The following is a 26,601-nucleotide window of genomic DNA, read 5'->3' on the forward strand; positions in this document are numbered from 1 at the left end:
GGCGGCAGAATCTGGTGCAGCCAATCAGCTTCCAAGATCAGCTTCTTTAACCACTTCAGCCCCGGACCATTATGCAGCTTAAGGACCGGGGCCACTTTCTGCGATCCGGCACTCTCACGCTTTAACTGACAATTGCGTGGTCGTGCGTCGTGGTTCCCATACTAGAGGCGGGAAGTGCCCATGCTAGAGGGGGATGTGGGTGGGGACACCCATGCTAGAGGGGGATGTGGGTGGGGACACCCATGCTAGAGGGGGATGTGGGTGGGGACACCCATGCTAGAGGGGGATGTGGGTGGGGACACCCATGCTAGAGGGGAAGCGCCCATTATGAAGCCACTCCCATTAAAATTCCCTTTCCCGCCTGGACACCGAGGGATTTATTCAGAATATCGAATGGAAGGAATCCGTTATAATCCTTGTAATGTACAGAGGTGATCCAGAGGGAAGAAGGATTTTCCTCGAAAAAAGTGGAGCTGCCCTTTAAGATTTGATCATAAAAGCCGGAAGCTGATTGGCTCCCAGGCAGAGATTCTGCTCTCTCCAGTATTAGTAAATCTCCCCCGGTGTATCAGAATCATAGAAGAGATCAATAAAGAGCACATCACATCCCTGACAGAAACGGTCAATTCGCTTTTCTTTCTAGATTAGAGTTCTAGGAGAATTCTGCTGCACTGAATGGAAGAGCCAAACACAGAATGAACGGGATGTATGCAATCCCATTGTAGAGCAGTTTACTGATGCTGCTCTGGAATGTCGGGTTCTTTTTACCTACACGGCCCATCTAATGTAACAAGCTAGGGGCGCCCCCCCCGGCGGGTCGGCGCACAGCCAATGGCGGGTACCTTGTCACCGAAGCCGCGGTCTTTGGCCATCATCTCTCTCAGCGTCTGAAGGACTTTAATGCACAACTTCTCCTCGTTCTCCTCCAGGAGCTGCTTCGTGTGTCTTATCAGCCTGGAAAGAGAAAAGCGTGAAATCAGACCATGGCGGGAAATAAGAGGGGCGGGGGGAGGATTCCTGGGGTTCAGGTCAGACTTGTTCACTGACCCCCCCCCCCACCCCAAACTACTTCAGCCAATCGCCGGCTTGAATTCCTGGCTGCTGTAATGCAGAGTGGGGGGGTCCCGGGAGATTCCCCAATCTGGGCAATGACATCACTCGGGGTCCCCGATGCTCCGCAGTGCAGATGATCCATCGGTTGGGGGAACTTTGGTGGGGGTGGGGCTGCTGGTCCCTGCGAAGGACGAGGATTTACATCGGAGGAGATTCATAACTATTGTATTCAACTCTATGTGGGAAATGGGTAAGGGGCACTTACCTACCCCTGTATGCAGTGTCTGTTCTGAAGGAGGCTACAAGAGGGGGCAAAGGTCAGGGGGGGCCCCATGCTAGAGGGGGCAGTGAGGGGGGCACCCATGCTAGAGGGGGCAGTAGGGGCACATCCATACTAGAGGGGGCACCCATCCTTATGGGGGAAGTGCCCATGCTAGAGGGGGCAGTGAGAGGGGACGGGACAACACCCATGCTAGAAGGGGCACATCCATACAAGAGGGGGCAGTCAGTGGGGGCACCCATGCTAGAGGGGGCAGTGGGGGAAGTGCCCATGCTAGAGGGGGAGGCGCCCATGCTAGAGGGAGAAGCGAGGGGGGGCACCCATACTGGAGGGGGCAGTGAGGGGGATGGGACAACACCCATGCTAGAGGGGGCAGTAGGGGCACATCCATACTAGAGGGGGCAGTGGGGGAAAGGGCCCATGCTAGTGGGGGGAAGCACCCATGCTAGAGGGGGCAGTGGGGGGAAAGGGCCATGCTAGTGGGGGGAAGCGCCCATGCTAGAGGGGGAAGCGAGGGGGGGGCACCCATACTAGAGGCAGTGAGTGCCCATGCTAGAGGGGGATGTGGGTGGGGACACCCATGCTAGAGGGGGAAGCGCCCATGATAGAGGGGGAAGTGCCCATGCTAGAGGGGGAAGTGCCCATGCTAGAGGGGGACACTCATGCTAGAGGGGGCACACATTCATACTAGAGGCAGCGAGCGCTTATGCTGGAGGGGGATACCGATGCTAGAGGGGGAGCACGCTCGTGCTAGAGGGGGCGCCCATACCATCCTAGGTATGCCTAGAATCATCTCTTATAAAGTCCCATTGTCTTCAGGAAAGGTAAAGGAAGCCCTAAAAATACGAGGGGAGCCGCTCCTCCATCAGGAATAAAATTACTACCAACCCCCCCTCTGAAGAGCTTGAATATCCCTCCGGGGTCTGGGATTGGATGCCATTTCCCCTGCGGGGGGCGCACAGGTGACTGTTGGCGACATTGAAATTTGTATTTTGTTTTACAACAAGCAGCAGAATTTGTAGTTTGGGATTATATTTCCGATAAAACAATTCTTCTGGACTTCGAGGAAAACCAATCCCTTGTTTGCCAACAGAGCTGACACTCACTTGCAGATAAACTGTCCGCTCTCGCATTTCTTCCGGGCCTCCGTGTGTTCTGGAAACAGGAGCTCCGGCCGGTGCAAGACGTCCACGAGGACAGAAAGTTCCGCTTGGACCAAAGGACGCAGCCGATCTTCTAATGAAGACACGATGTCCTGTACAGAGGAGACACAGAATCCCCGAATGAGGAGCGAGGAGGATACAGAGCGTGCCCACTGTGCGTACAAGAGGAACTCTACACCGGGGGGGGGGGGGGCACATTCTTCATCCCATAAAGTATCAACTTTTCTTATGAAGGAACTATAAAGATTTTCTACAAAAAGTGTAACAATGTAACTATAAGAAATCTTTACATTTTCTTCAGGTGGCTCCTGAGCACTAAAGGGGTTCCGAGACCCTAGAAAATGTTTTACATTCAGCCACCCCACCCATTAAACATCCCCCCCCCCCCACCCATTAAACATTCTCTCCCCCCCCCCCCACCCATTAAACATTTACCAAAGTCCCCAAAAAAGTGTACAAGAAATAAAAAATATTATATTAAACTTATTTTTTTAAATACACAATAGATAAATGTTTGAATCCACATGGCCATCACATCTCGGAGCTTGTTGGACACCCCCATTCCAAAACCAGACAATTATGGAGTTGCCCCCACTTCCCCCATTGGCTAGTAATATGGAGTTGCCCCATTTCCCCCATTGGCCAGTAATATGGAGGTGCCCCCACTTCCTCCATTGGCCAGTAATACGGAGGTGCCCAACTTCCTCTATTGGCCATTAACTATGGAGGTGCCCCCACTTCCTCCATTGGCCATCAATATTGAGTTGCCCCACTTCCCCCATTGGCCAGTAATATGGAGTTTCCCCACTTGCCCCCCACTTCCTCATTACTGGCCAATGGGGGAAGTGGGGAAACTCCATATTACTGGCCAATGGGGGAAGTGGGGCAACTCAATATTAATGGCCAATGGAGGACGTGGGGCAACTCAATATTGATGGCCAATAAAGGAAGTGGGGGCAACTCAATATTGATGGCCAATAAAGGAAGTGGGGGCACCTCCATATTTCTGGCCAATGGAGGAAGTGGGGGGCAACTCGAAACACCTCCCAGGGAACACTTAACCCCTTGATCGCCCCCTGCCAGTGACATTTATACAATGCATTTTTGTAGCACTGATCTCTGAATAGATGTCAATGGTCACCAAAAAGTGTCACTTGGGGCAGATTTGTCCGCCGTCGCAGTCCCGCTAAAAATCACAGCTCGCCGCCATTATCACAATTGAGGTGATGTGCAGAAAAATGCGTCTGGATGGACATGGCGGAACAAGAGTAACCAAAATGTGTGAGCCTTGAGGACAGCAGTGGGCAAGACACCCCCCCCAAGACAATTTTCCACAACATTCACAACATTCACAGAAGTGAGCCGATCGAGATCCGATCCGCACAGATTATTCACCCATTACCTGCAGTCGTTCGATAATATTGCGATAGTCCCGGGACGCTGTCAGCACGGAATCGCGCCGGGCGGCATTTCTAGCCGTCATGCGCCAACTCATGGCCGTCTTCTGCACGATATTATGGCTTTTCAGGAACAAGTTGTTCACCTGGCTGTCCAGATCGACAGGGATGGCTATGGCGCGGCTCTTCGCTGCAAAACATAAAAAATAATCATAAAAGAAGCCGTCGGCGAGTTTCCTGCAAATGATCTGCGTTACGGTTTGGTCAACAAACGCCGGTACATCTGCCAGACAATCTCCTCCCTCCATGGTAATGCCTATAGATGGAGCCCACCTGGCCAACACCAACAGGAAGTCTGTGAACCCCCAACTTAGCTGTGGCTTCTATAGACTTCAATGGCGGGCAGCACTATTTGGGATTTCTTAAAGGCCGATGTAATAAAGGCTCAGGCAGGCGTTTACAATTCATAAAACCAATCCACTGCCTTACCATGTGAACCTCAAAAACCCGCCGCCCAATGAGATCTCCCGGCTGCACTTCATCCACAAATGACAGATCCCCACCATGGTGGCAAAGCAAACAGCAGTGGTGACCCCAACCACCCCCCCCCCCCTTACTTGGTCACCAGCGATTTCCGGCTGTTTATGTTTCGGCAGCAGGGAATGCGGACGGGTGAACTGCCCAATGTGGCGGTTTGCCGAACCCCGAAAGGGCCGCATTTGGGAGGAATTCACACTTCACCCAACCCCCAGTGACCCCAATCCACCCACCCAACCCCCAGTGACCCCCCAATCCACTCACCCAACCCCCAGTGACCCCCCAATCCACTCACCCAACCCCCAGTGACCACCCAATCCACCCAACCCCCAGTGACCCCCCAATCCACTCACCCACATCAGACAAAACTCGAATACAACTCTCCACCGAGGCCTTCTGTGATGGAATGAGCCAACCGCAGTGATAGACCCGGAACACGGCTTGTAGGAGCTGAACAAACACCGGCTGCCGGGTCTAAGGATACAAAGAGGAAGATTCCTAAAAATGGGTAAGTCTGTTCTTCCTTCACCGACACCCAACAGGGACCACCCACACCCAACAGGGACCACCCACACCCAACAGGGACCACCCACACCCAACAGGGACCACCCACACCCAACAGGGACCACCCACACCCAACAGGGACCACCCACACCCAACAGGGACCACCCACACCCAACAGGGACCACAGACACCCAACAGGGACCACAGACACCCAACAGGGACCACAGACACCCAACAGGACCGCCCAACAGGACCACAGACACCCAACAGGACCACAGACACCCAACAGGACCACAGACACCCAACAGGACCACAGACACCCAACAGTACCACAGACACCCAACAGGACCACAGACACCCAACAGGACCACAGACACCCAACAGGACCACAGACACCCAACAGGACCACAGACACCCAACAGGACCACAGACACCCAACAGGACCACAGACACCCAACAGGACCACAGACACCCAACAGGACCACAGACACCCAACAGGACCAGACGGGTTACATCAATAAACCAGGACATTCATGTCTAAAAGTTCGGTATGATTTTATTCCCCCCCAGTACACAATGCATCTCCCCCACCCCCAGTACAATCCCCCACCCCCCAGTACACAATGCATCCCCCCCACACCCCAGTACAATCCCCCCACCCCCCAGTACACAATGCATCTCCCCACCCCCCCCAGTACTTGCAAACTATTGTTTCTAGTCCTTGAATGCCTCCTAAGGCCACCTGTAGTTCTTGGTTTTCTGTGGCTGTTGCAGACTGCCTGAATTATCATTACATGTAGTATATATGTTTAACGACTGGGAAGACATATGCTGCAAGAGGACAGCATCCCCCTGAGGAAGCCTAGTTTGTGGGCGAAACATGTTGTGTCTCCATCTAATTTGCTGTACCCCTAAGGATTACACTATGCTTGCTGTAGAACTGTTTTTAGACACATTTATATCATTGTTTAAATAAAATGTTATACTATCCTAGATCACTGTATCAATACTTGCACCTTAAACATCCCACAGACCCTCCTGTATTTACCAAGGAAGGTTGCCCCTCCCCCTTCCCAATAAATAAAATGCTGGTCCCCATAAAACCTCCACCTGACCTGCAGCGTGGTGCTCTGATCGGAGAAGGGGGAGCTGAAGAAGGTGTTTATGATGCTCATCACGGTTTCCGTCACGTATCTCTCCAGGACGCAGTCCGCGTGTTTCCTGTCGCTCGTGCTGTTACACACCTAAAGCACAAACATCACCCCGTTATTATCATACAAGTTATATATATATATATATACACACACACATGGCGCCGTCAGTGTGCGCAACGCTTTACAGTCATCTTCATACAGCGCCCCCCCCATCTCACCCTGCAGACGTCCACCAGGAAATTCTCAAACAGCTTCCACATGTGATTGCTGGTATAGATCTCCTTCATCTCCACCTCTGTGTCCACATAGCAATGATTGAGGAAGTTTATATAGGCGATCTTCACCTGCGGGGAGAGAGATCGGAGGAGAAGATTCACAAAGGAAACCGATCTGCAGATCAATACAATCCTGAGAATTACAAATCAATATCATTTATTTACATGTCAATGTGTTCGGATTTTTCTTTAAGAATGCCTCCTGCACAGTAAAGCCTCGTTTCCACTGAGCGGATCGGTTCGGTTCGCTTTTTTGGGTGTTTCCATTATGAAAGCGTGCCATAAAAGCGAACCGTACCGGACCATTCTGGGTCCTGCTTCAGATGTGGGGCCATAGAGAATGGAACGGTTCCATTAGGGCGGACCTACAAATACATCTCACTGATTGGTGGACGTGCTAGGTTTTTTTTCTAAACCTTGCATGGTCCCGGATGGTCCGATTTGCAGTGGAAATGCTCTGCAGAATAGACCGGTCCCATTCTAACCGCTCCATTCTTTCTGACCCGAACCGATCCGTGCAGTGGAAACAAGGCATAAGGTACCAAACCGGGAGAGACCGGGCCCCCCCAGCCGCCAGACCGGGCCCCCCCAGCCGCCAGCCTGACCCCCCCCCCCCCAGCCGCCAGTCCAGGACCCCCAGCAGCCAGCCTGACCCCCCCCCCAGTCCAGGGCGCCCCCATTCCACCGTCCAAGCCCCCCAGCAGCCAGCCTGACCCCCAGCCAGCCGCCAGTCCAGGGCCCCCCAGCCAGCCGTCCCCTCCAGGGCCCCCCAGCCAGCCGCCAGTCCAGGGCCCCCCAGCCAGCCTTACCCCCAACCCCCCCAGCCACCAGTCCAGGGCCCCCCCAGCCGCCAGTCCAGGCCCCCCCCCAGCCGCCAGTTTAGGCCCCCCCCCAGCCGCCAGTCCAGGCCCCCCCCCAGCCTGACACACATGGTGACCTACACATAGGAGGTACCGGGGAGCTGAAACAAGGGTCTCCACCCCCAAGGGATTCTGTGTTCCACGGGCCCCCCCACCCAAAGTGACTCCCGTCACATCAGACATTTGGGAACACCCGAGAACTGCCAGGGAACTATGATTTACAAGATAATGCCATCTTAGTCGGCATGCCAATCCAGGAAGTAGACGACCCTGGATGATGCCTGAAAGATGGTGCTGTCCTTTTGGAGAGGAGATCAGATGAAGGCATTGTCGGGGGGGGTCCCGTGATCTCTGTGGGAGGGAATAAATACCTGGAAGGGGGGACACCGATATTACTGCGCATGCTGCTAGGTGCACTTTACATGTACATAGGGACATCTATACTCTATATACAGGCCATGATTTAGAGCGGCGCGATTAATCACCATGAATCGTTATCGCGATTTATTTCCCGTTGCGATCTGGACAAAGTTGTTTCCTGATCTTTGGTATGCAGAGAATTATCTCAAAAGTCTGGGCAGTCTGCCAAGTTTTAGAACATTCTTTATCAGTGGAATGTGAAGTGTAAACATTGTATCAATTTGTCTTTTACATCAAAGGAATAAACTTCTGGATGTAAATTAGGAACGTTTAACCCCTTAAACACCAAAACTTATTCTGATATTTGTGGTTTTCAAGTTAAAAACCTTTTTTTTTTGCTAGAAAATTACTTTGAACCCCCAAACATATTTTTTTTTTTTAGCAGAGACCATAGAGAATAAAATGGTGATTGTTGCAATATTTTATGTCGCACTGAATTTGCGCAGCAGTCTTTCAAATGCTATTTTTTTTGCAAAAAATTACAAGAAAATAAAAAAATAAAAAAAAAAAACAGTAAAGTTGGCCCAAATTTTTTTTTGTATAAGATTTTCCGCCGCGAGAATTGCGATTTTTATCCCAAGCCAAAAAATCGCGATTCTCCTTTTGGCCAGAATCGCGCCGCTCCATTTTCGGTAATGCAGTTCCCGCGATTGACGCCGAAGTCCATCACCGGCTCTGGGGGGGGTTTAATAAAACAAATGACACCCTGGAAGGTTTATCCTCTAAATCAGGGGTCTTCAAACTACAGCCCTCCAGTTGTTCAGGAACTACAATTCCCATCATGCCCAGTCATGTCTGTGAATGTCAGTGTGTTACAATGCCTCATGGGACATGTAGTTCTACAACAGCTGGAGGGCCGTAGTTTGAGGATCCCTGCTCTAAATGTTTCACCCCTCCCCCCCACATAAGATGGCAACTGCGCTTGCAAAAAAAAAAAAGACCTAAAATTGGTTATAATTGTGCGTCACCTCCGGAATGCAATCCTCGTGCGTCACCACGCGCACGATGTCGTCCAGCGGCAGCAGCGAGTTGCACTTGATCTCGGTGTAAACGTTCTTCCCCTCCGTGCAAACGGCCAGCAGCTCCACCAGGTGGATGTGATACATGAGGGGGCTGTTCTCATCCATCCGCTCGCGCTCCGAACGCATCATCTGCACCAGAGTCTGGAAGGAGGCCCGGTCATTGTAGAAGACGAGGACGTCCTCTCCGGAGTTCACCAGCTGCGGGGGAATCAAAGAGGGTGCACAGGAAGAGGAGGCGGTTAGAAATGAAGGCGCATATTCAGAAAGCATCACAGATACAAAAACATTGTGCAGCAAGTCAGATGGCGCCCCCCTCATTTCCTGGCTGGAGGACGCCCAGCATCATCTAGGGTTCACTATATGGCGGACCGTGGTCTGGACCCGGACCAAGTGATAGCCCTATCTGGACCCGGACCAAGTGATAGCCCTATCTGAACTGCGGTCTGGACCCGGACCAAGTGATAGCCCTATCTGGACCCGGACCAAGTGATAGCCCTATCTGGACCCGGACCAAGTGATAGTCCTATCTGGACCCAGACCAAGTGATAGTCCTATCACTTGGTCCGGGTCCAGATAGGACTATCACTTGGTCTGGGTCCAGATAGGACTATCTGGACCCGGACCAAGTGATAGCCCTATCTGGACCCGGACCAAGTGATAGCCCTATCTGGACCCGGACCAAGCGATAGTCCTATCTGAACTGCGGTCTGGACCCGGACCAAGTGATAGTCCTATCTGGACCCGGACCAAGTGATAGCCCTATCTGGACCCAGACCAAGTGATAGTCCTATCTGGACCCAGACCAAGTGATAGTCCTATCTGAACTGCGGTCTGGACCAAGTGATAGTCCTATCTGGACCCGGACCAAGTGATAGTCCTATCTGGACCCGGACCAAGTGATAGTCCTATCTGGACCCGGACCAAGTGATAGTCCTATCTGAACTGTGGTCTGGACCCGGACCAAGTGATAGTCCTATCTGGACCCGGACCAAGTGATAGCCCTATCTGGACCCGGACCAAGCGATAGCCCTATGTGGACCCGGACCAAGTGATAGTCCTATGTGGACCCGGACCAAGTGATAGTCCTATCTGGACCCGGACCAAGTGATAGTCCTATCTGGACCCGGACCAAGTGATAGTCCTATCTGGACCCGGACCAAGTGATAGTCCTATCTGGACCCGGACCAAGTGATAGTCCTATCTGAACTGCGGTCTGGACCAAGTGATAGTCCTATCTGGACCCGGACCAAGTGATAGTCCTATCTGGACCCGGACCAAGTGATAGTCCTATCTGGACCCGGACCAAGTGATAGTCCTATCTGAACTGTGGTCTGGACCCGGACCAAGTGATAGTCCTATCTGGACCCGGACCAAGTGATAGCCCTATCTGGACCCGGACCAAGCGATAGCCCTATGTGGACCCGGACCAAGTGATAGTCCTATGTGGACCCGGACCAAGTGATAGTCCTATCTGGACCCGGACCAAGTGATAGTCCTATCTGGACCCGGACCAAGTGATAGTCCTATCTGGACCCGGACCAAGTGATAGTCCTATCTGGACCCGGACCAAGTGATAGTCCTATCTGGACCCGGACCAAGTGATAGTCCTATCTGGACCCGGACCAAGCGATAGTCCTATCTGGACCCGGACCAAGCGATAGTCCTATCTGAACTGCGGTCTGGACCCGGACCAAGTGATAGCCCTATCTGGACCCAGACCAAGTGATAGCCCTATCTGGACCCAGACCAAGTGATAGCCCTATCTGGACCCAGACCAAGTGATAGCCCTATCTGGACCCAGACCAAGTGATAGTCCTATCTGGACCCGGACCAAGTGATAGTCCTATCTGAACCCGGACCAAGTGATAGCCCTATCTGAACTGCGGTCTGGACCCGGACCAAGCGATAGTCCTATCTGGACCCGGACCAAGTGATAGTCCCATCTGGACCGTGGCCCTTATCAGCCCGAGGGTTCTCTCTCTCACTAGTCACCCGCCTGGCTGCCGCGGACAGGGGCGGGAGGTGCTGCATATTGGGATGTTACCTGGGGAGGTCTGTATGCAAATATAGGAACACCCCCTCCCCCCCCCCCATACACAGAACAGACACATTGTATACGGTGTTTTTCGGCGCCCTCACCTCCGCCATGACGATGTCCTGGCACTTCTTGATGAACCGGCCCTCGGCCTTCACGATGGTCTGCAGGAATTTGATGTACTGCACGCTGCGGCCGTGCGTCTCGATGCAGTGAGCGAAGTGCTGGACGACGCGCTCGTTTATCTCGCTGCACAGCTGGAAGTTGTCTTTGAAGATGTGCTGCATGGTGACGGCCTCTAGAATCTACGAGAAACACACACACGGGTATCATCCAATCGGCACGGCCGAGGACATTCTGCCCAACGCCGCGCCTTTAAAATCAATCGACAGGCTTTGCAATCGGAGAGAAAATCACGTCAGGCAGATTTGTATTCCAGGGAGGGAACCCAAGAGAGCTAAACACAGAATGAACGAGGTGCATGTAACCCAAAAATTAAGTATATATATATATTCCGGCCCCTCCCTCTTACCGTTTCTGTAACATTGTATCATTGTTGGCACAACCTGACAAAAGAGACTTCCTCTTTTCCTGGTCTGCCATTGGCTGCTCTTACCCACATCTCTGTACTGAGCTGCACTGTGCTTGTGGGGTAAATGTGCTACGTGCTGATTGGCCGGTCCCGGCACTCACCCCCGGGGTCAGGAAGAGGTTGATGTGTTTGTGGAGAAGCGTCTGGTTCTGCTGGTTCCCGGCACAGAAGTTCTGCAGGAATTCATGAGCGATCCTCATTATCTCCTGCATGCGCGTGTCCTCAGACTGGGGAGACCGAAAGAGAAGAGCTCATTAATGACGGCCAATGACAACACAGGCAATTTCATGCCCCTCCCCATAGAGCAGTGATGGTGAACCTCGGCACCCCAGATGTTTTGGAACTACATTTCCCATGATGCTCCACTACACTGCAGCGTGCATGCGCATCATGGGAAATGTAGTTCCAAAACATCTGGGGTGCCGAGGTTCACCATCACTGCCATAGACCCCCCCCCCCCAATATACTATCTCTACCTTCTCCCTCCCCCACGTTACACAACCCCCCCATATATACTTTCTTTCCCCTTTTCTCTACCCCCCCCCCATATAAAAAAATAGTGTTCTCTCCGCTACTCACCCCCCCAAATACACCCCCCCCCCTATACTCTTCGTCCCATCTCTTTTCCATTCACCCTCCTTTCTCTCTCCACCCCCCCCCCCCATATACTCCCTTTTCTTCTCACCCCCCCCCCCATTCTACTCTTCGTCCTCCTTTCCATTCACCCTCCCCTTTCTCTCCACCCCCCCAAATACTCCACCCTTTACTTCTCACCCCCCCCCATTCTACTCTTCGTCCTCCTTTCCATTCACCCTCCCCTTTCTCTCCACCCCCCCCCCATATACTCCTCCCTTTCTTCTCACCCCGGCTCAATTCACTATTCTGGTGAGTGAAGAGGACCACCACATCGCTTCCAACTGTCCCTGATTGGGAACAAATTCCCTCTGTCCACCCCATTGGACTTTCACGTTACTCCGATCCATATATTGTATATAAAATGTATATTGATCGCCCAGTGATAAACCTTTCATCCCATTTCTACAGACGAAGAAGTGGAAGAAGAAAATCACCGGCTCCAGGATACCAATCAAGAGTCTCCTCACCAGATCCAGAGCCGCCAAAGCGTGGAATGACGCAAAAAATGAAGGAAAGACGTTCTTGACCGCCGCACTCCAAAAATTAATTGCTTTTATTGTAAAATCAAAAAAACACACGGAAAGCATGCCACAGCAAACGGGGTAAAAACTGACGCGTTTCACACCTAACCTTAGTGCTTATTCATAGCTTAGGTGTGAAACGCGTCAGCTTTCCCCCGTTTTTTGATTTTACAATAAAAGCAATTAATTTTTGGAGTGCGGCCGTCAAGAACGTCTTTCCTTCATTTTTGCATCATCCCATTCCTACATTTGTAAATTTGAAAAAAATAAAATAAAAAATGCGCACTTGTGGGTTTAACTCCTCTTTTTTTTGTACAATTCTCCTTAAAGGGGTGTGTCCTATCCCTACATACATTTTCTAACAGGTATCCGTCATTCCCATCTGAAATAGTTGGGAGGAGAGAGAGCGAGATCGAGAGCGAGAGCGGGAGAGAGAGCGAGATCGAGAGCGAGAGCGGGAGAGAGAGCGAGATCGAGAGCGAGAGCGGGAGAGAGAGCGAGATCGAGAGCGAGAGCGGGAGAGAGAGCGAGATCGAGAGCGGGAGAGAGAGCGAGATCGAGAGCAAGAAAGAGAGCGAGAAAGAGAGCGAAAGAGAGCGAGAGAGAGCGAGAGAGAGCGAGAGAGCGAGAGAGAGAGAGAGAGAGAGAGAGCGAGAGAGCGAAAGAGAGCGAGAAAGAGAGAGCGAGAGAGAGAGCGAGAGAGCGAGAGAGCGAGAGAGCGAGAGAGAAAGAGAGAAAAGCGAGAAAGAGCGAGAAAGAGAGAAAAGCGAGAAAGAGCGAGAAAGAGAGAAGAGCGAGAAAGAGAGAAGAGCGAGAAAGAGCGAGAAAGAGCGAGAGAGATATATAGAGATAGATAGATAAACCGTCACATGGGGCAGATTAGATATCCTGTGTAAGCTCCAGCTAGAAACCACTTGTAGACAGCTACAAATATTACAAAAGCTTCACTTTCGTCAAACGCCCCCCCCCCCCCATTAATACTCTCCCAGCCTTTGCCGACTGATCGAGACCCAGAACCAGGGGCAGCTGTGATCTCCAGTTGGAACGGACTTGTAGAAGTGTTTTTTCCTTCAGCCTATTGGCGAAAACAGCTGCAATGGATGAAAGGGAAGACTAGTATAAATAGATGACCCCCCCCCCCCCAAACTACTTGAACTCCTCTTCCTCTTGTTCTACCCAATCCAGTAAAGGGGTCACAGGTCCTTTCTCTGCTCTTCATTTGGGTCCCAAACACAAAAAGTGAGCAGCGCCCATAGAGGGGGGGGGGGGGGGGGTGGGGGTCAGCACCATTCTCCTGCAAGCCCAGACTGGCCAACAATCATTGGGTGTGAGAGGAGCACAGCTGGATCACAGAGGAGGAAAGCCCTGCAGAGGAGGTGAGTATTGCAGAGGAGGTGAGTATTGCAGAGGAGGTGAGTATTGCAGAGGAGGTGAGTATTGCAGAGGAGGCGAGTATTGCAGAGGAGGTGAGTATTGCAGAGGAGGTGAGTATTGCAGAGGAGGTGAGTATTGCAGAGGAGGTGAGTATTGCAGAGGAGGTGAGTATTGCAGAGGAGGTGAGTATTGCAGAGGAGGTGAGTATTGCAGAGGAGGTGAGTATTGCAGAGGAGGTGAGTATTGCAGAGGAGGTGAGTATTGCAGAGGAGGCGAGTATTGCAGCGAGGAGCACTTTTCTAAATACAATGCCGAGCAATTACAAAAAAAAGGAAAAAGACTTTAAAGAGCATGCGCGTTTTGCCTTACACACTTTTCTAAGCAATTACGAATGGCAACACTGGGGGAAAAAACTGCCCCTCTCCAATGAACCATTTATGACCAATAGCAGCAGTGAAAAACACGTGTAAAGCTTCACCTTCTCATAGGGGATCTGCAGCAGCTCCAGCACCACCGTGTGCGCCCCCATGTTCCGCAGGAGACGTTGTTGCTGTTTGCGGTTTCTGCGCCCGGACGAGTTTTCCTGCACGCAGAGCTTGCTGAGCCGCAGGAGGATCTACAAGGGAAAAAATAAAATAAAATCCGGGTTCACTAAATGGCGGACCGCGGCCGCGCCTTTATCAGTCTGGTTGTTCTCTCCCGCGTCCCCGCCTGGCCGCCGCCATCATCCTAACAGCGGGTGGGGGGTGCTGCATATTGGGACACGGGACAGAAATCGGTATCACCTGCTTGTTAATGTAATCAGTTGGGCAGTGCCCGCCCTCTGTCCTGATATGCAGCACCTCCCGCCCCCTGCCTGCTGGGAGGATGATGGCGGCAGCCGGGCACCAGAGAGAACACCCAGCTGCCATTTGCCTCTGCCCTGGTAGGACTGTGCAAGGGAGGCTGAATGATGAAAGGGGGACTGATATAATAGAAGAGGGGGCCTATGACTGCAAGGGGCACTGCGCAGTGTAATGGGGCACCGCGAGGCCAGTGAGGGACTGCTTTAAAGGGGGACCTTGGCAATGTGAAAGGGGGAGGAGGGATTGGCGATGTGAAAGGGGGGAGGGATTGGTGATGTGAAAGGGGGGAGGGATTGGTGATGTGAAAGGGGGGGGGGGGATTGGTGATGTGAAAGGGGGGGGGGGGATTGGGGATGTGAAAGGGGGGGGGGGGGGGGGAATTGGTGATGTGAAAGGGGGGGGGGGGAATTGGTGATGTGAAAGGGGGGGGGGGGAATTGGTGATGTGAAAGGGGGGGGGATTGGTGATGTGAAAGGGGGGGGGGGGATTGGTGATGTGAAAGGGGGGGGGGGATTGGTGATATGAAGGGGGGGGGGGGATTGGTGATATGAAGGGGGGGGGGGGGATTGGTGATGTGAAGGGGGGGGGGGGATTGGTGATGTGAAGGGGGGGGGGGATTGGTGATGTGAAGGGGGGGGGGGGATTGGTGATGTGAAAGGGGGGGGGGGGATTGGTGATGTGAAAGGGGGGGGGGATTGGTGATGTGAAAGGGGGGGGGATTGGTGATGTGAAGGGGGGGGGGAGGGATTGGTGATGTGAAGGGGGGGGAGGGATTGGTGATGTGAAGGGGGGGGGGGATTGGTGATGTGAAAGGGGGGGGGGGATTGGTGATGTGAAAGGGGGGGGGGATTGGTGATGTGAAAGGGGGAGGGATTGGTGATGTGAAGGGGGGGGGATTGGTGATGTGAAAGGGGGGGAGGGATTGGTGATGTGAAGGGGGGGGGGGGATTGGTGATGTGAAAGGGGGAGGGGATTGTGCTATAAAGGAGGAGCTGAGATGTTAAGGGGGGGAAGGGGAGATACTGAGGACAGTGATGTACATGGGGGGGGAGGGGGGATTGTGCTGTAAAAAGGGACACTGATGTATTATAGCGCATATGAGATTTTTTATTTTTTTATTATTTCATCAAGTATGAGATTCGGAGCTCTGCCATGAGAACATTTTACCAACTAGACCCCCATGGATTTTAAGACCCCTGCAATACACGGAATACCCCCTCCAGGACGGGGCAGACGCACCTCGCGCACCACTCTGTAGTTGTAGCTGCTCGTGCTTTCCGCTTTCTTTGGCTTCCCAGATCCTTCCTACAAAAGGCAAAAAAACAAGCTGAGATGCAGGAAAATGGGAATGCACTTCTATTGAGATTGATACAAAGTGTAATTTCTCTGTTGCCTCCCTCCTCTGAATTACAGCCTCAGCTCTGTTCCTGTGTAAGGGGGGGGGGGGGGGTTCCCTGAGCTCCGGAGAGTGTAACTTCAGCTCTCCACCCCCTTTTTTTTGGAACTCTCAGACAAGCTGTATAAATTCAGCACTTTAAATGGATGTAAAGAGAAGACTGCAGGTAAACAGGTACAACGTATGTAGGAGCATTTCTTTCATCTCTGTATCTCCTGAGGCCAGTCACTTCACTGGGAATATGGAGGGTTTACAGCCACTTTAAGTTCAAAATCACCAGAAGCTCACGTATGGGCCAATTCTACCACTGAGCCAAGCGCTTCCTGTACCCGAGCTCCGTTGGCAGGGCACAGGTGGAGTTGTATGGGGTTTGGGTGCTCTGGGGCCCCATCTTGGCCCCTCTGTGCAAGCAGTCCTAGGGTTAGAGTTCCATGTTTTAGCTGAGCGAGGAAAGGTTTGCGTTTTATTACTTCCCATGATGCCCTGCACCCACAACAACTCCTCCCCCACTTCAGGGACGGGAATGAAGGGGAAAGCGTCACAATTGGGTCACAAATTGAAAATCTTCCCTACCTCACCCAAAAACAATATTTCTGGAGTTCTGCTTTAAGGTTTGAGACTTGAAGGAAAACTTGCCTCTTTGGTGCCCGCTGTGCCCGTCGTCTGCTCCGCCGTCTCCTCCGGCCCCGACCCTTTGTAGACCCACAACTCCGACTTTTCCACGATGGACCTCAGCTGGTCCAAATCCTGCTTTATCTGCTTGTAGTTATCCACGTCCTGGCTGGTGACCAACAGCTGGACCTACGGGGAGAGGACATCGGTCAGAGGACGCCTACGGACCTTCGCCTGGAAGACGGCGGCCAATGGCGGTCCACAGACCTGTTTGAAGGCCTGGAGAACCTCCTGCCTTTGGCTGAAATGGCGGAAGAGCAGCTGCAGGGCCCCCGACACCAGAGGGGGGTAATCATGCATGGTGAGGTGGAGCAAGACGCGCAGAAAGGTGCGACCGCCATCATCGTCCAGGTCCAACGGGGTGTTCTCTTCACTGCGAGGAAAAAAGGGGACAAGTCAGTGTGAAGGCCGAGATACCCGGGGGGGCGTCCCGATTTTATTCTGGAATGGTAAAAAGGAACCTTTCAAGATGGAAACCTGGGAGCCGGACTTGTAGAACCATCTACTCATCCTTGTCTCAATATCTGGTAAGTGACTGACCCGCAACTACGAGGTCTCAGTGTGGTACCTGGCCGGTTCCGCTGGGCAAAGCGGTCCCGCACATATCCACCCCAACCAACATGCGCCCAACCCCTCCCATCCCACCCAACCAACATGCGCCCAACCCCTCCCATCCCACCCCACATCCACCCAACCAACATGCGCCCAATCCCTCCCATCCCACCCCACATCCACGCAACCAACCCCTCCCATCCCAACCCACCCAACCAACATGCGCCCAACCCCTCCCATCCCGCCCACATCCACCCAACCAACATGCGCCCAACCCCTCCCATCCCACAATCACCCAACCAACATGCGCCCAACCCCTCCCATCCCACATCCACCCAACCAACATGCACCCAACCCCTCCCATCCCACCCCACATCCACCCAACCAACATGCGCCCAACCCCTCCCATCCTACATCCATCCACCCACCCAACATGCCCCAACCCCTCCCATCCCACCCCACATCCATCCACCCAACCAACATGCGCCCAACCCCTCCCATCCCACCCCACATCCACCCAACCAACATGCGCCCAACCCCTCCCATCCCACATCCACCCAACCAACATGCGCCCAACCCCTCCCATCCCACATCCAACCAACCAACATGCGCCCAACCCCTCCCATCCCACCCCACATCCACCCAACCAACATGCGCCCAACCCCTCCCATCCCACATCCACCCAACCAACATGCGCCCAACCCCTCCCATCCCACATCCACCCAACCAACATGCGCCCAACCCCTCCCATCCCACATCCACCCAACCAACATGCGCCCAACCCCTCCCATCCCACCCCACATCCACCCAACCAACATGCGCCCAACCCCTCCCATCCCACCCCACATCCACCCAACCAACATGCGCCCAACCCCTCATATCCCACCCCACATCCATCCGCCCAACCCCTCCCATCCCACATCCACCCAACCAACATACGCCCAACCCCTCCCATCCCGCCCACATCCACCCAACCAACATACGCCCAACCCCTCCCATCCCGCCCACATCCACCCAACCCCTCCCGCCCACATCCACCCCAACCAACATGCGCCCAACCCCTCCCATCCCACCCAACCAACATGCGCCCAACCCCTCCCATCCCACCCCACATCCACCCAACCAACATGCGCCCAATCCCTCCCATCCCACCCCACATCCACGCAACCAACCCCTCCCATCCCAACCCACCCAACCAACATGCGCCCAACCCCTCCCATCCCGCCCACATCCACCCAACCAACATGCGCCCAACCCCTCCCATCCCACAATCACCCAACCAACATGCGCCCAACCCCTCCCATCCCACATCCACCCAACCAACATGCACCCAACCCCTCCCATCCCACCCCACATCCACCCAACCAACATGCGCCCAACCCCTCCCATCCTACATCCATCCACCCACCCAACATGCCCCAACCCCTCCCATCCCACCCCACATCCATCCACCCAACCAACATGCGCCCAACCCCTCCCATCCCACCCCACATCCACCCAACCAACATGCGCCCAACCCCTCCCATCCCACATCCACCCAACCAACATGCGCCCAACCCCTCCCATCCCACATCCAACCAACCAACATGCGCCCAACCCCTCCCATCCCACCCCACATCCACCCAACCAACATGCGCCCAACCCCTCCCATCCCACATCCACCCAACCAACATGCGCACAACCCCTCCCATCCCACATCCACCCAACCAACATGCGCCCAACCCCTCCCATCCCACATCCACCCAACCAACATGCGCCCAACCCCTCCCATCCCACCCCACATCCACCCAACCAACATGCGCCCAACCCCTCCCATCCCACCCCACATCCACCCAACCAACATGCGCCCAACCCCTCATATCCCACCCCACATCCATCCGCCCAACCCCTCCCATCCCACATCCACCCAACCAACATACGCCCAACCCCTCCCATCCCGCCCACATCCACCCAACCAACATACGCCCAACCCCTCCCATCCCGCCCACATCCACCCAACCCCTCCCGCCCACATCCACCCCAACCAACATGCGCCCAACCCCTCCCATCCCACCCAACCAACATGCGCCCAACCCCTCCCATCCCACCCCACATCCACCCAACCAACATGCGCCCAATCCCTCCCATCCCACCCCACATCCACGCAACCAACCCCTCCCATCCCAACCCACCCAACCAACATGCGCCCAACCCCTCCCATCCCGCCCACATCCACCCAACCAACATGCGCCCAACCCCTCCCATCCCACAATCACCCAACCAACATGCGCCCAACCCCTCCCATCCCACATCCACCCAACCAACATGCACCCAACCCCTCCCATCCCACCCCACATCCACCCAACCAACATGCGCCCAACCCCTCCCATCCTACATCCATCCACCCACCCAACATGCCCCAACCCCTCCCATCCCACCCCACATCCATCCACCCAACCAACATGCGCCCAACCCCTCCCATCCCACCCCACATCCACCCAACCAACATGCGCCCAACCCCTCCCATCCCACATCCACCCAACCAACATGCGCCCAACCCCTCCCATCCCACATCCAACCAACCAACATGCGCCCAACCCCTCCCATCCCACCCCACATCCACCCAACCAACATGCGCCCAACCCCTCCCATCCCACATCCACCCAACCAACATGCGCCCAACCCCTCCCATCCCACCCCACATCCACCCAACCAACATGCGCCCAACCCCTCCCATCCCACATCCACCCAACCAACATGCGCCCAACCCCTCCCATCCCACCCCACATCCACCCAACCAACATGCGCCCAACCCCTCCCATCCCACCCCACATCCACCCAACCAACATGCGCCCAACCCCTCATATCCCACCCCACATCCATCCGCCCAACCCCTCCCATCCCACATCCACCCAACCAACATACGCCCAACCCCTCCCATCCCGCCCACATCCACCCAACCAACATACGCCCAACCCCTCCCATCCCGCCCACATCCACCCAACCCCTCCCGCCCACATCCACCCCAACCAACATGCGCCCAACCCCTCCCATCCCACCCAACCAACATGCGCCCAACCCCTCCCATCCCACCCCACATCCACCCAACCAACATGCGCCCAATCCCTCCCATCCCACCCCACATCCACGCAACCAACCCCTCCCATCCCAACCCACCCAACCAACATGCGCCCAACCCCTCCCATCCCGCCCACATCCACCCAACCAACATGCGCCCAACCCCTCCCATCCCACAATCACCCAACCAACATGCGCCCAACCCCTCCCATCCCACATCCACCCAACCAACATGCACCCAACCCCTCCCATCCCACCCCACATCCACCCAACCAACATGCGCCCAACCCCTCCCATCCTACATCCATCCACCCACCCAACATGCCCCAACCCCTCCCATCCCACCCCACATCCATCCACCCAACCAACATGCGCCCAACCCCTCCCATCCCACCCCACATCCACCCAACCAACATGCGCCCAACCCCTCCCATCCCACATCCACCCAACCAACATGCGCCCAACCCCTCCCATCCCACATCCAACCAACCAACATGCGCCCAACCCCTCCCATCCCACCCCACATCCACCCAACCAACATGCGCCCAACCCCTCCCATCCCACATCCACCCAACCAACATGCGCCCAACCCCTCCCATCCCACCCCACATCCACCCAACCAACATGCGCCCAACCCCTCCCATCCCACATCCACCCAACCAACATGCGCCCAACCCCTCCCATCCCACATCCAACCAACCAACATGCGCCCAACCCCTCCCATCCCACCCCACATCCACCCAACCAACATGCGCCCAACCCCTCATATCCCACCCCACATCCATCCGCCCAACCCCTCCCATCCCACATCCACCCAACCAACATACGCCCAACCCCTCCCATCCCGCCCACATCCACCCAACCAACATACGCCCAACCCCTCCCATCCCGCCCACATCCACCCAACCCCTCCCGCCCACATCCACCCAACCAACATGCGCCCAACCCCTCCTATCCCACCCCCGCCCAACCAACATGCGCCCAAGCTGGGGGTGTCAGTAAATGATTGCCTTTATCTGCTCGCTATGAGATCTACTTACGCTTTACTTTAATGTAGAATTGTTTATTTTAGAAATGTTATGGCAGCAATACTCTGCAAGGAAAGCCCCTGATGAAAGGACTCTATTGGTCCTGAAATGCGTCAGTCTCAACATTAAAGGAACACACATAACTAACTCTGCATTTTGCCTGGATGTGGGGTGGGATGTATGTATGTATGTATGTATGTATGTATGTATGTATGTATGTATGTATGTATGTATGTATGTATGTATGTATGTATATATATATATATATATATATATATATATATATATATATATACATACACACACACACACATATATATACATACATACACACACACTTAATGTACAAGGCTTAAGGTTTAATTCTCTGCCTCATCGGGAGGGAGCCTGCAGGTGCGCCACAACGGGAAGAGACTCCCTATGGTGGTACAATGAGAAGGAGAGTTGGCGGGGGATTCCAGGTGAATGGGATCGGGGGCTACTCTGTGCAAAATCACTGCAGAAAAAGGAGAGAATGAACCAGTTTGCGTTTGTTTTTTTTTGTTTTTAAATGACAATCACTTTACGGCCGGGTTCACACTGCTGCAAATTTTTTTTGCGAATTTGAGCCGCCGTTGCGATCGCTCATATTTGCAAGTCATTTAAATAAACATTGTTTTATATTAGTGCCGTTCACATCAGTGTGGTGCGAATCTAAGCTGCGTGCAAAAAGGGTCCTGTGCGCGTTTGAGCCGCGTGCGATGCGAATTCGGCTCCATAGGCTTCAATGTAAATCGTTATGTGAACCATCAATGCGATTCCAGATGTGCGAATTTAACCCGCACTACTCTCCACAAAAACCAGGAAGTACACAGGAAGTGAACACTTTTTTTACATGAGGATTCCATTGGCTAGATCATCAATCACAGCCATGTCCAACTCCTGAAATTCGCGGTAAATTCGCGCCTCACACAGGGGAAAAAACAGAACAAATTCTCGGCGCAGCAGTGTGAACCGAGCCTAAAAGAGGAGATTTTTGTTCATATATTCAATATAAAATTAGAATAAAAATAAAAGAACAGCTTGTGCGCTGGGCAATGGCGGCTTCCATATTGCAATCCTGACAGTCGGATTTAAAACAAGAATAACATCCAAGTAAACATTTGAAACCAGATTCGCATCAACGGCCTAAATGACTATTTGTTTTTGCATTTGTTGGACTTTTGCCCATTAGAAATGGATAAACAGTTGCTTTGTCAATTTAAAAAAGGGAAATAAAAGGTTTCCTGGCACGTTAAATAATTATTTGGGGCCAGCTTGGAGCGAACATGATCTGTATGCTGGAATGGACTGTCTGTGCCGTGTACAGGATACAGCGCCGGGTTCTGGCAGCTTCCCCTCCACAATCTAGAGAGGGGGTTGCCTGTATCACATCTCCACCATTTGGGAGATGCCTTGGATTTTTTTTTCAGTGAATACAAGGCATCCTGTGATTGGCTGGGGTAGAGAGGTGGACAGACGACGTCAAGATCTCCACCTTGGCCAATCGGAGGGCGCCTTGTATACTTAGAAAAAAAAAAACACAAGGTGTCTCCTGAATGGTGGAGATGAGGTACAGCCGACTGAACATAACTAGGAGTATGGCGCCGCCACACAGCGCCGCTTCCTGTACAGAGCACAACTACTAGAGAACATTCCAGCAGCCGCCAATCCGTTCTGGCGCGGCATTCATTCATCTGGTCCAAACAACATTGCTGAGCCAGGAATTCGAGAAGTAAGGGATTTTTACTACCGTATTTATCGGCGTATAACGCACACTTTTTTCCCCTTAAAATCAGGGGAAAATTGTGTGCACGTTATACGTCGATCCTCGCTGTCTGAGCGCCGCCGACAAAGCCCGACCGAGTGTACTGCGCGCTCGGCTAGGCTCGGCCCGCAGCCACGCGAGAGGAGCCGGAAATCCGGCTCTGCACAGCTCGACCGAGGCGCCAAATTCAAACACACAACGCTGCAACCCCCGGCAGATGGACGCGACGGACACTGACAAGGCTGGATGGACCCCGCACAAGGCCGCAGACAGAAGCCGGACAAGGCCGCCGACAGCAGACGGACACCGACAAGGCTGAGCATCCAAAATGTAAGTTTTTTCCTAAACTTCCCTTCTAAGCTTGGGGTGCGCGGTATACGCCGGCGCGCGCTATACCCCGATAAATACGGTACCTAGGTGGATGCTGCATCTGTCCCCCTCTGGCTCCAACACTGTGAACCGAGAGATCAAACACCGGCAAAACGCTCGGTTTCCAGAGCTCCCCGAGCAGAGAGCTGCCGACTGTCAGTCACCGGCGCCGTAGGCTGTGGAGGGGGAGGGAGAGGCTCTCAGCTCAGCCGGGTGCCGGTCCAGGCATGTGGGCAGATGCCAACAACATGGATGCAATCTTTCCTGAGCCTGGACCAGCTCTTTGACGTCAGCAGGCTTCCGCTCGCTGTCTGCTCAAAACTGGTCACAGGAGTGCAGAAGGAACCACTCTATGATCCATAGGAGGCGTGCAGAAGGAACCACTCTATGATCTATAGGAGGAGTGCAGAAGGAACCACTCTATGATCATAGGAGGCGTGCAGAAGGAACCACTCTATGATCCATAGGAGGCGTGCAGCCAGCCAAGCTTCCCCCCCCCCCCCCAACTTCTCCATCCAATGGCTGTGGACGCTGAGCGCAGATTCTAATATTATGTAGCCGATTTCATCCTCACAGAAGCGTTACATTGTTACATTATTATGGAAACAAATCACTTTGAAAAGAAAACTTCACAAGACTTAAGGCCCAGATTCTCAAAGGGCTTACGACGGCGCAACACCATGTACGCCGTCGTAAGTCCTAATCCGACCCGTCGTATCTATGCGCCTGTTTCTTAGAATCAGTTACGCATAGATATCCATTAGATCCGACAGGCGTAAGGCTCTTACGCCGTCGGATCTTAAACGTAATATTTTTTTGCCGCTAGGTGTCTCCTCCGTCGTTTTCCCCGTCGAGTATGCAAATTAGCTAGATACGCAAATTCCCGAACGTCCGCGCGGTCGACGCAGTGAAGTTACAACGTTTACGTTATGTTTGCGCGGTGTAAACTTGCCCCTGCTATATGAGGAGCAACCAATGTTAAGTATGGCCGTCGTTCCCGTGTCAAAATTTATAGATTTACGTCGTTTGCGTAAGTCGTCCGTGAATGGGGCTGGACGCCATTTACGTTCACGCCGAAACCAATGACGTCCTTGCGACGTCATTTGGAGCAATGCACCCTGGGATATTTTCCGGACGGCGCATGCGCAGTACGTTCGGCGCGGGAACGCGCTTAATTTAAATGCTCCACGCCCCCTTCCCGGCTAATTTGAATTAGGCGGGCTTGCGCCGGGGTGATTTACGCTACGCCGCCGCAACTTTACAGGCAAGTTCTTTGTGAATAAAGCACTTGCCTGTAAAACTTGTGGCGGCGTAACGTAAATGAGATACGTTACGCCCGCCGACATTTACGCCGATCTACGAGAATCTGGGCCTAACAGCTTTTATTCTATGTAAAAAAGATACTGAAAAGGATGACAACGCGCTCCTTACCTTCCCCCGAAGATGCCCTCCGCCTGCTCCTCGATGTGCTCGAAATCCAGGGCACCTAAAATACAAATCAGGATCATTATTGCGTTTAGTGAAAGCAGCACACAGTCCACAGACACTGGCCAGGCACACAGTCCACAGACACTGGCCAGGCACACAGTCCACAGACACTGGTCAGGCACACAGTCCACAGACACTGGCCAGGCACACAGTCCACAGACACTGGCCAGGCACACAGTCCACAGACACTGGCCAGGCACACAGTCCACAGACACTGGCCAGGCACACAGTCCACAGACACTGGCCAGGCACACAGTCCACAGACACTGGCCAGGCACACAGTCCACAGACACTGGCCAGGCACACAGTCCACAGACACTGGCCAGGCACACAGTCCACAGACACTGGCCAGGCACACAGTCCACAGACACTGGCCAGGCACACAGGTAACCCTTTAATTGCCCCTAGAGGATAACCCCTTTCCCAGCAGTGTCATTCGTACAGTGACAGTGCATATTTTTAGCACTAATCACTGTATTGGTGTCACTGGTTCCCGCAAAGTGTCCGTTAGTGTCAGATTGACCGCCGCAACAGCACAGTCCCGATATAAGGTCACCGATCGCCACCATATAAAAAAAAAAAAAAAATCCAGTATATATCCCATAGTTTGTAGACGCTATAACACACAAACCAATCAAACACTTATTGGGATTTTTTTTAACCAAACATACGTAGCAGAATACATATTGACCTAAACTTATGAAGAAATTGTTTTTTTCAATGTTATTGGATGTTTTATTAACAGAAAAAAAAAATTGTCGCTCTATTTTTGTTTATAGCGAAAAAAATTAAAAAAAACGCAGAGGTGATCAAATACCACCAAAAGAAATCTCTAAAAAAAAATATCAAAATGAAAATTTGTGTACCACGTCGCACGACCGCGCATTTACAAGTCAAAGTAATGCAGTGCTGAATCGCAAAAAAAGGGTCATAAAGGGGGGTAAAACTTTCTGGAGGTCAAGTGGTTAAACATCACCACACATACAAAATACAAATCGGTATCTTTCAATTTGAATACATATGTCCCCCTTTGCTTGCCTTCTTCTGGAAGAACTGTGGGTAAAGGATTGTATGATTTTTTATTTTAGAATATATGGAATACCTTGGATTAAGAGCATACAATTCGTTTCAGGAGAATGCTTGTAATCCACAGAACTCTTATATCAAAGCGAGCTTTCCCATAGGAAATAATAGAAACTCAGATAATCCGTTCCACAGCCACTGCTCGTCTGTGCAGTACCGCATGTGGCCAGAGACGTGGGGGCGCCGGAGACATTCGGAAATGGAGTGTTTGAGCGTCTCCGGCGCCCCCGCACCTCCTGGCCACATGCGGTACTGCACACACAAGCAGCTTGAATCCTGCAAGTCTAGTCAAACGCTCGCAAACCGAGTCAGGATTTTTAAATTGGCTTGCATTTCAAAAACGCGTTACTCGCAATCCGATGTTCCACTGTATATTATTTTTTTCCCTTTATTAGTTGAGCGAGATTTAGTTGGTGTCTTTTCTCAACCAGACTTTCCATGTCGAGATTACCCATGATCCTCCCTACACAATCTGAGTCACCCAGGACCATACAATCACGGC

At 53.0% G+C, this 26,601-nt stretch overlaps 1 protein-coding gene across 8 annotated transcripts in view; it reads right to left on the minus strand.

The window, feature by feature from the left end:
* Window positions 1-26,601, minus strand: part of ITPR1 (inositol 1,4,5-trisphosphate receptor type 1) — a 208,280-nt gene that overhangs the window by 88,660 nt on the left and 93,019 nt on the right. For all 8 annotated transcript variants that reach the window (XM_040358648.1, XM_040358650.1, XM_040358649.1 and 5 more), the window contains 14 exons: window positions 24,960-25,014; window positions 16,944-17,109; window positions 16,701-16,865; window positions 15,908-15,973; window positions 14,302-14,439; window positions 11,394-11,519; window positions 10,805-11,005; window positions 8,612-8,863; window positions 6,307-6,432; window positions 6,050-6,178; window positions 4,784-4,904; window positions 3,899-4,083; window positions 2,440-2,588; window positions 843-954 (listed from right to left, as the gene is read on the minus strand). In XM_040358648.1, coding sequence (XP_040214582.1) covers window positions 843-954; window positions 2,440-2,588; window positions 3,899-4,083; window positions 4,784-4,904; window positions 6,050-6,178; window positions 6,307-6,432; window positions 8,612-8,863; window positions 10,805-11,005; window positions 11,394-11,519; window positions 14,302-14,439; window positions 15,908-15,973; window positions 16,701-16,865; window positions 16,944-17,109; window positions 24,960-25,014 — 1,991 coding nt within the window. The remainder of the gene's footprint in view (window positions 1-842; window positions 955-2,439; window positions 2,589-3,898; window positions 4,084-4,783; window positions 4,905-6,049; window positions 6,179-6,306; window positions 6,433-8,611; window positions 8,864-10,804; window positions 11,006-11,393; window positions 11,520-14,301; window positions 14,440-15,907; window positions 15,974-16,700; window positions 16,866-16,943; window positions 17,110-24,959; window positions 25,015-26,601) is intronic.

This window comes from Rana temporaria, chromosome 7 (assembly GCF_905171775.1).
Source record: "Rana temporaria chromosome 7, aRanTem1.1, whole genome shotgun sequence".
NCBI classification, from domain to species: domain Eukaryota; kingdom Metazoa; phylum Chordata; class Amphibia; order Anura; family Ranidae; genus Rana; species Rana temporaria.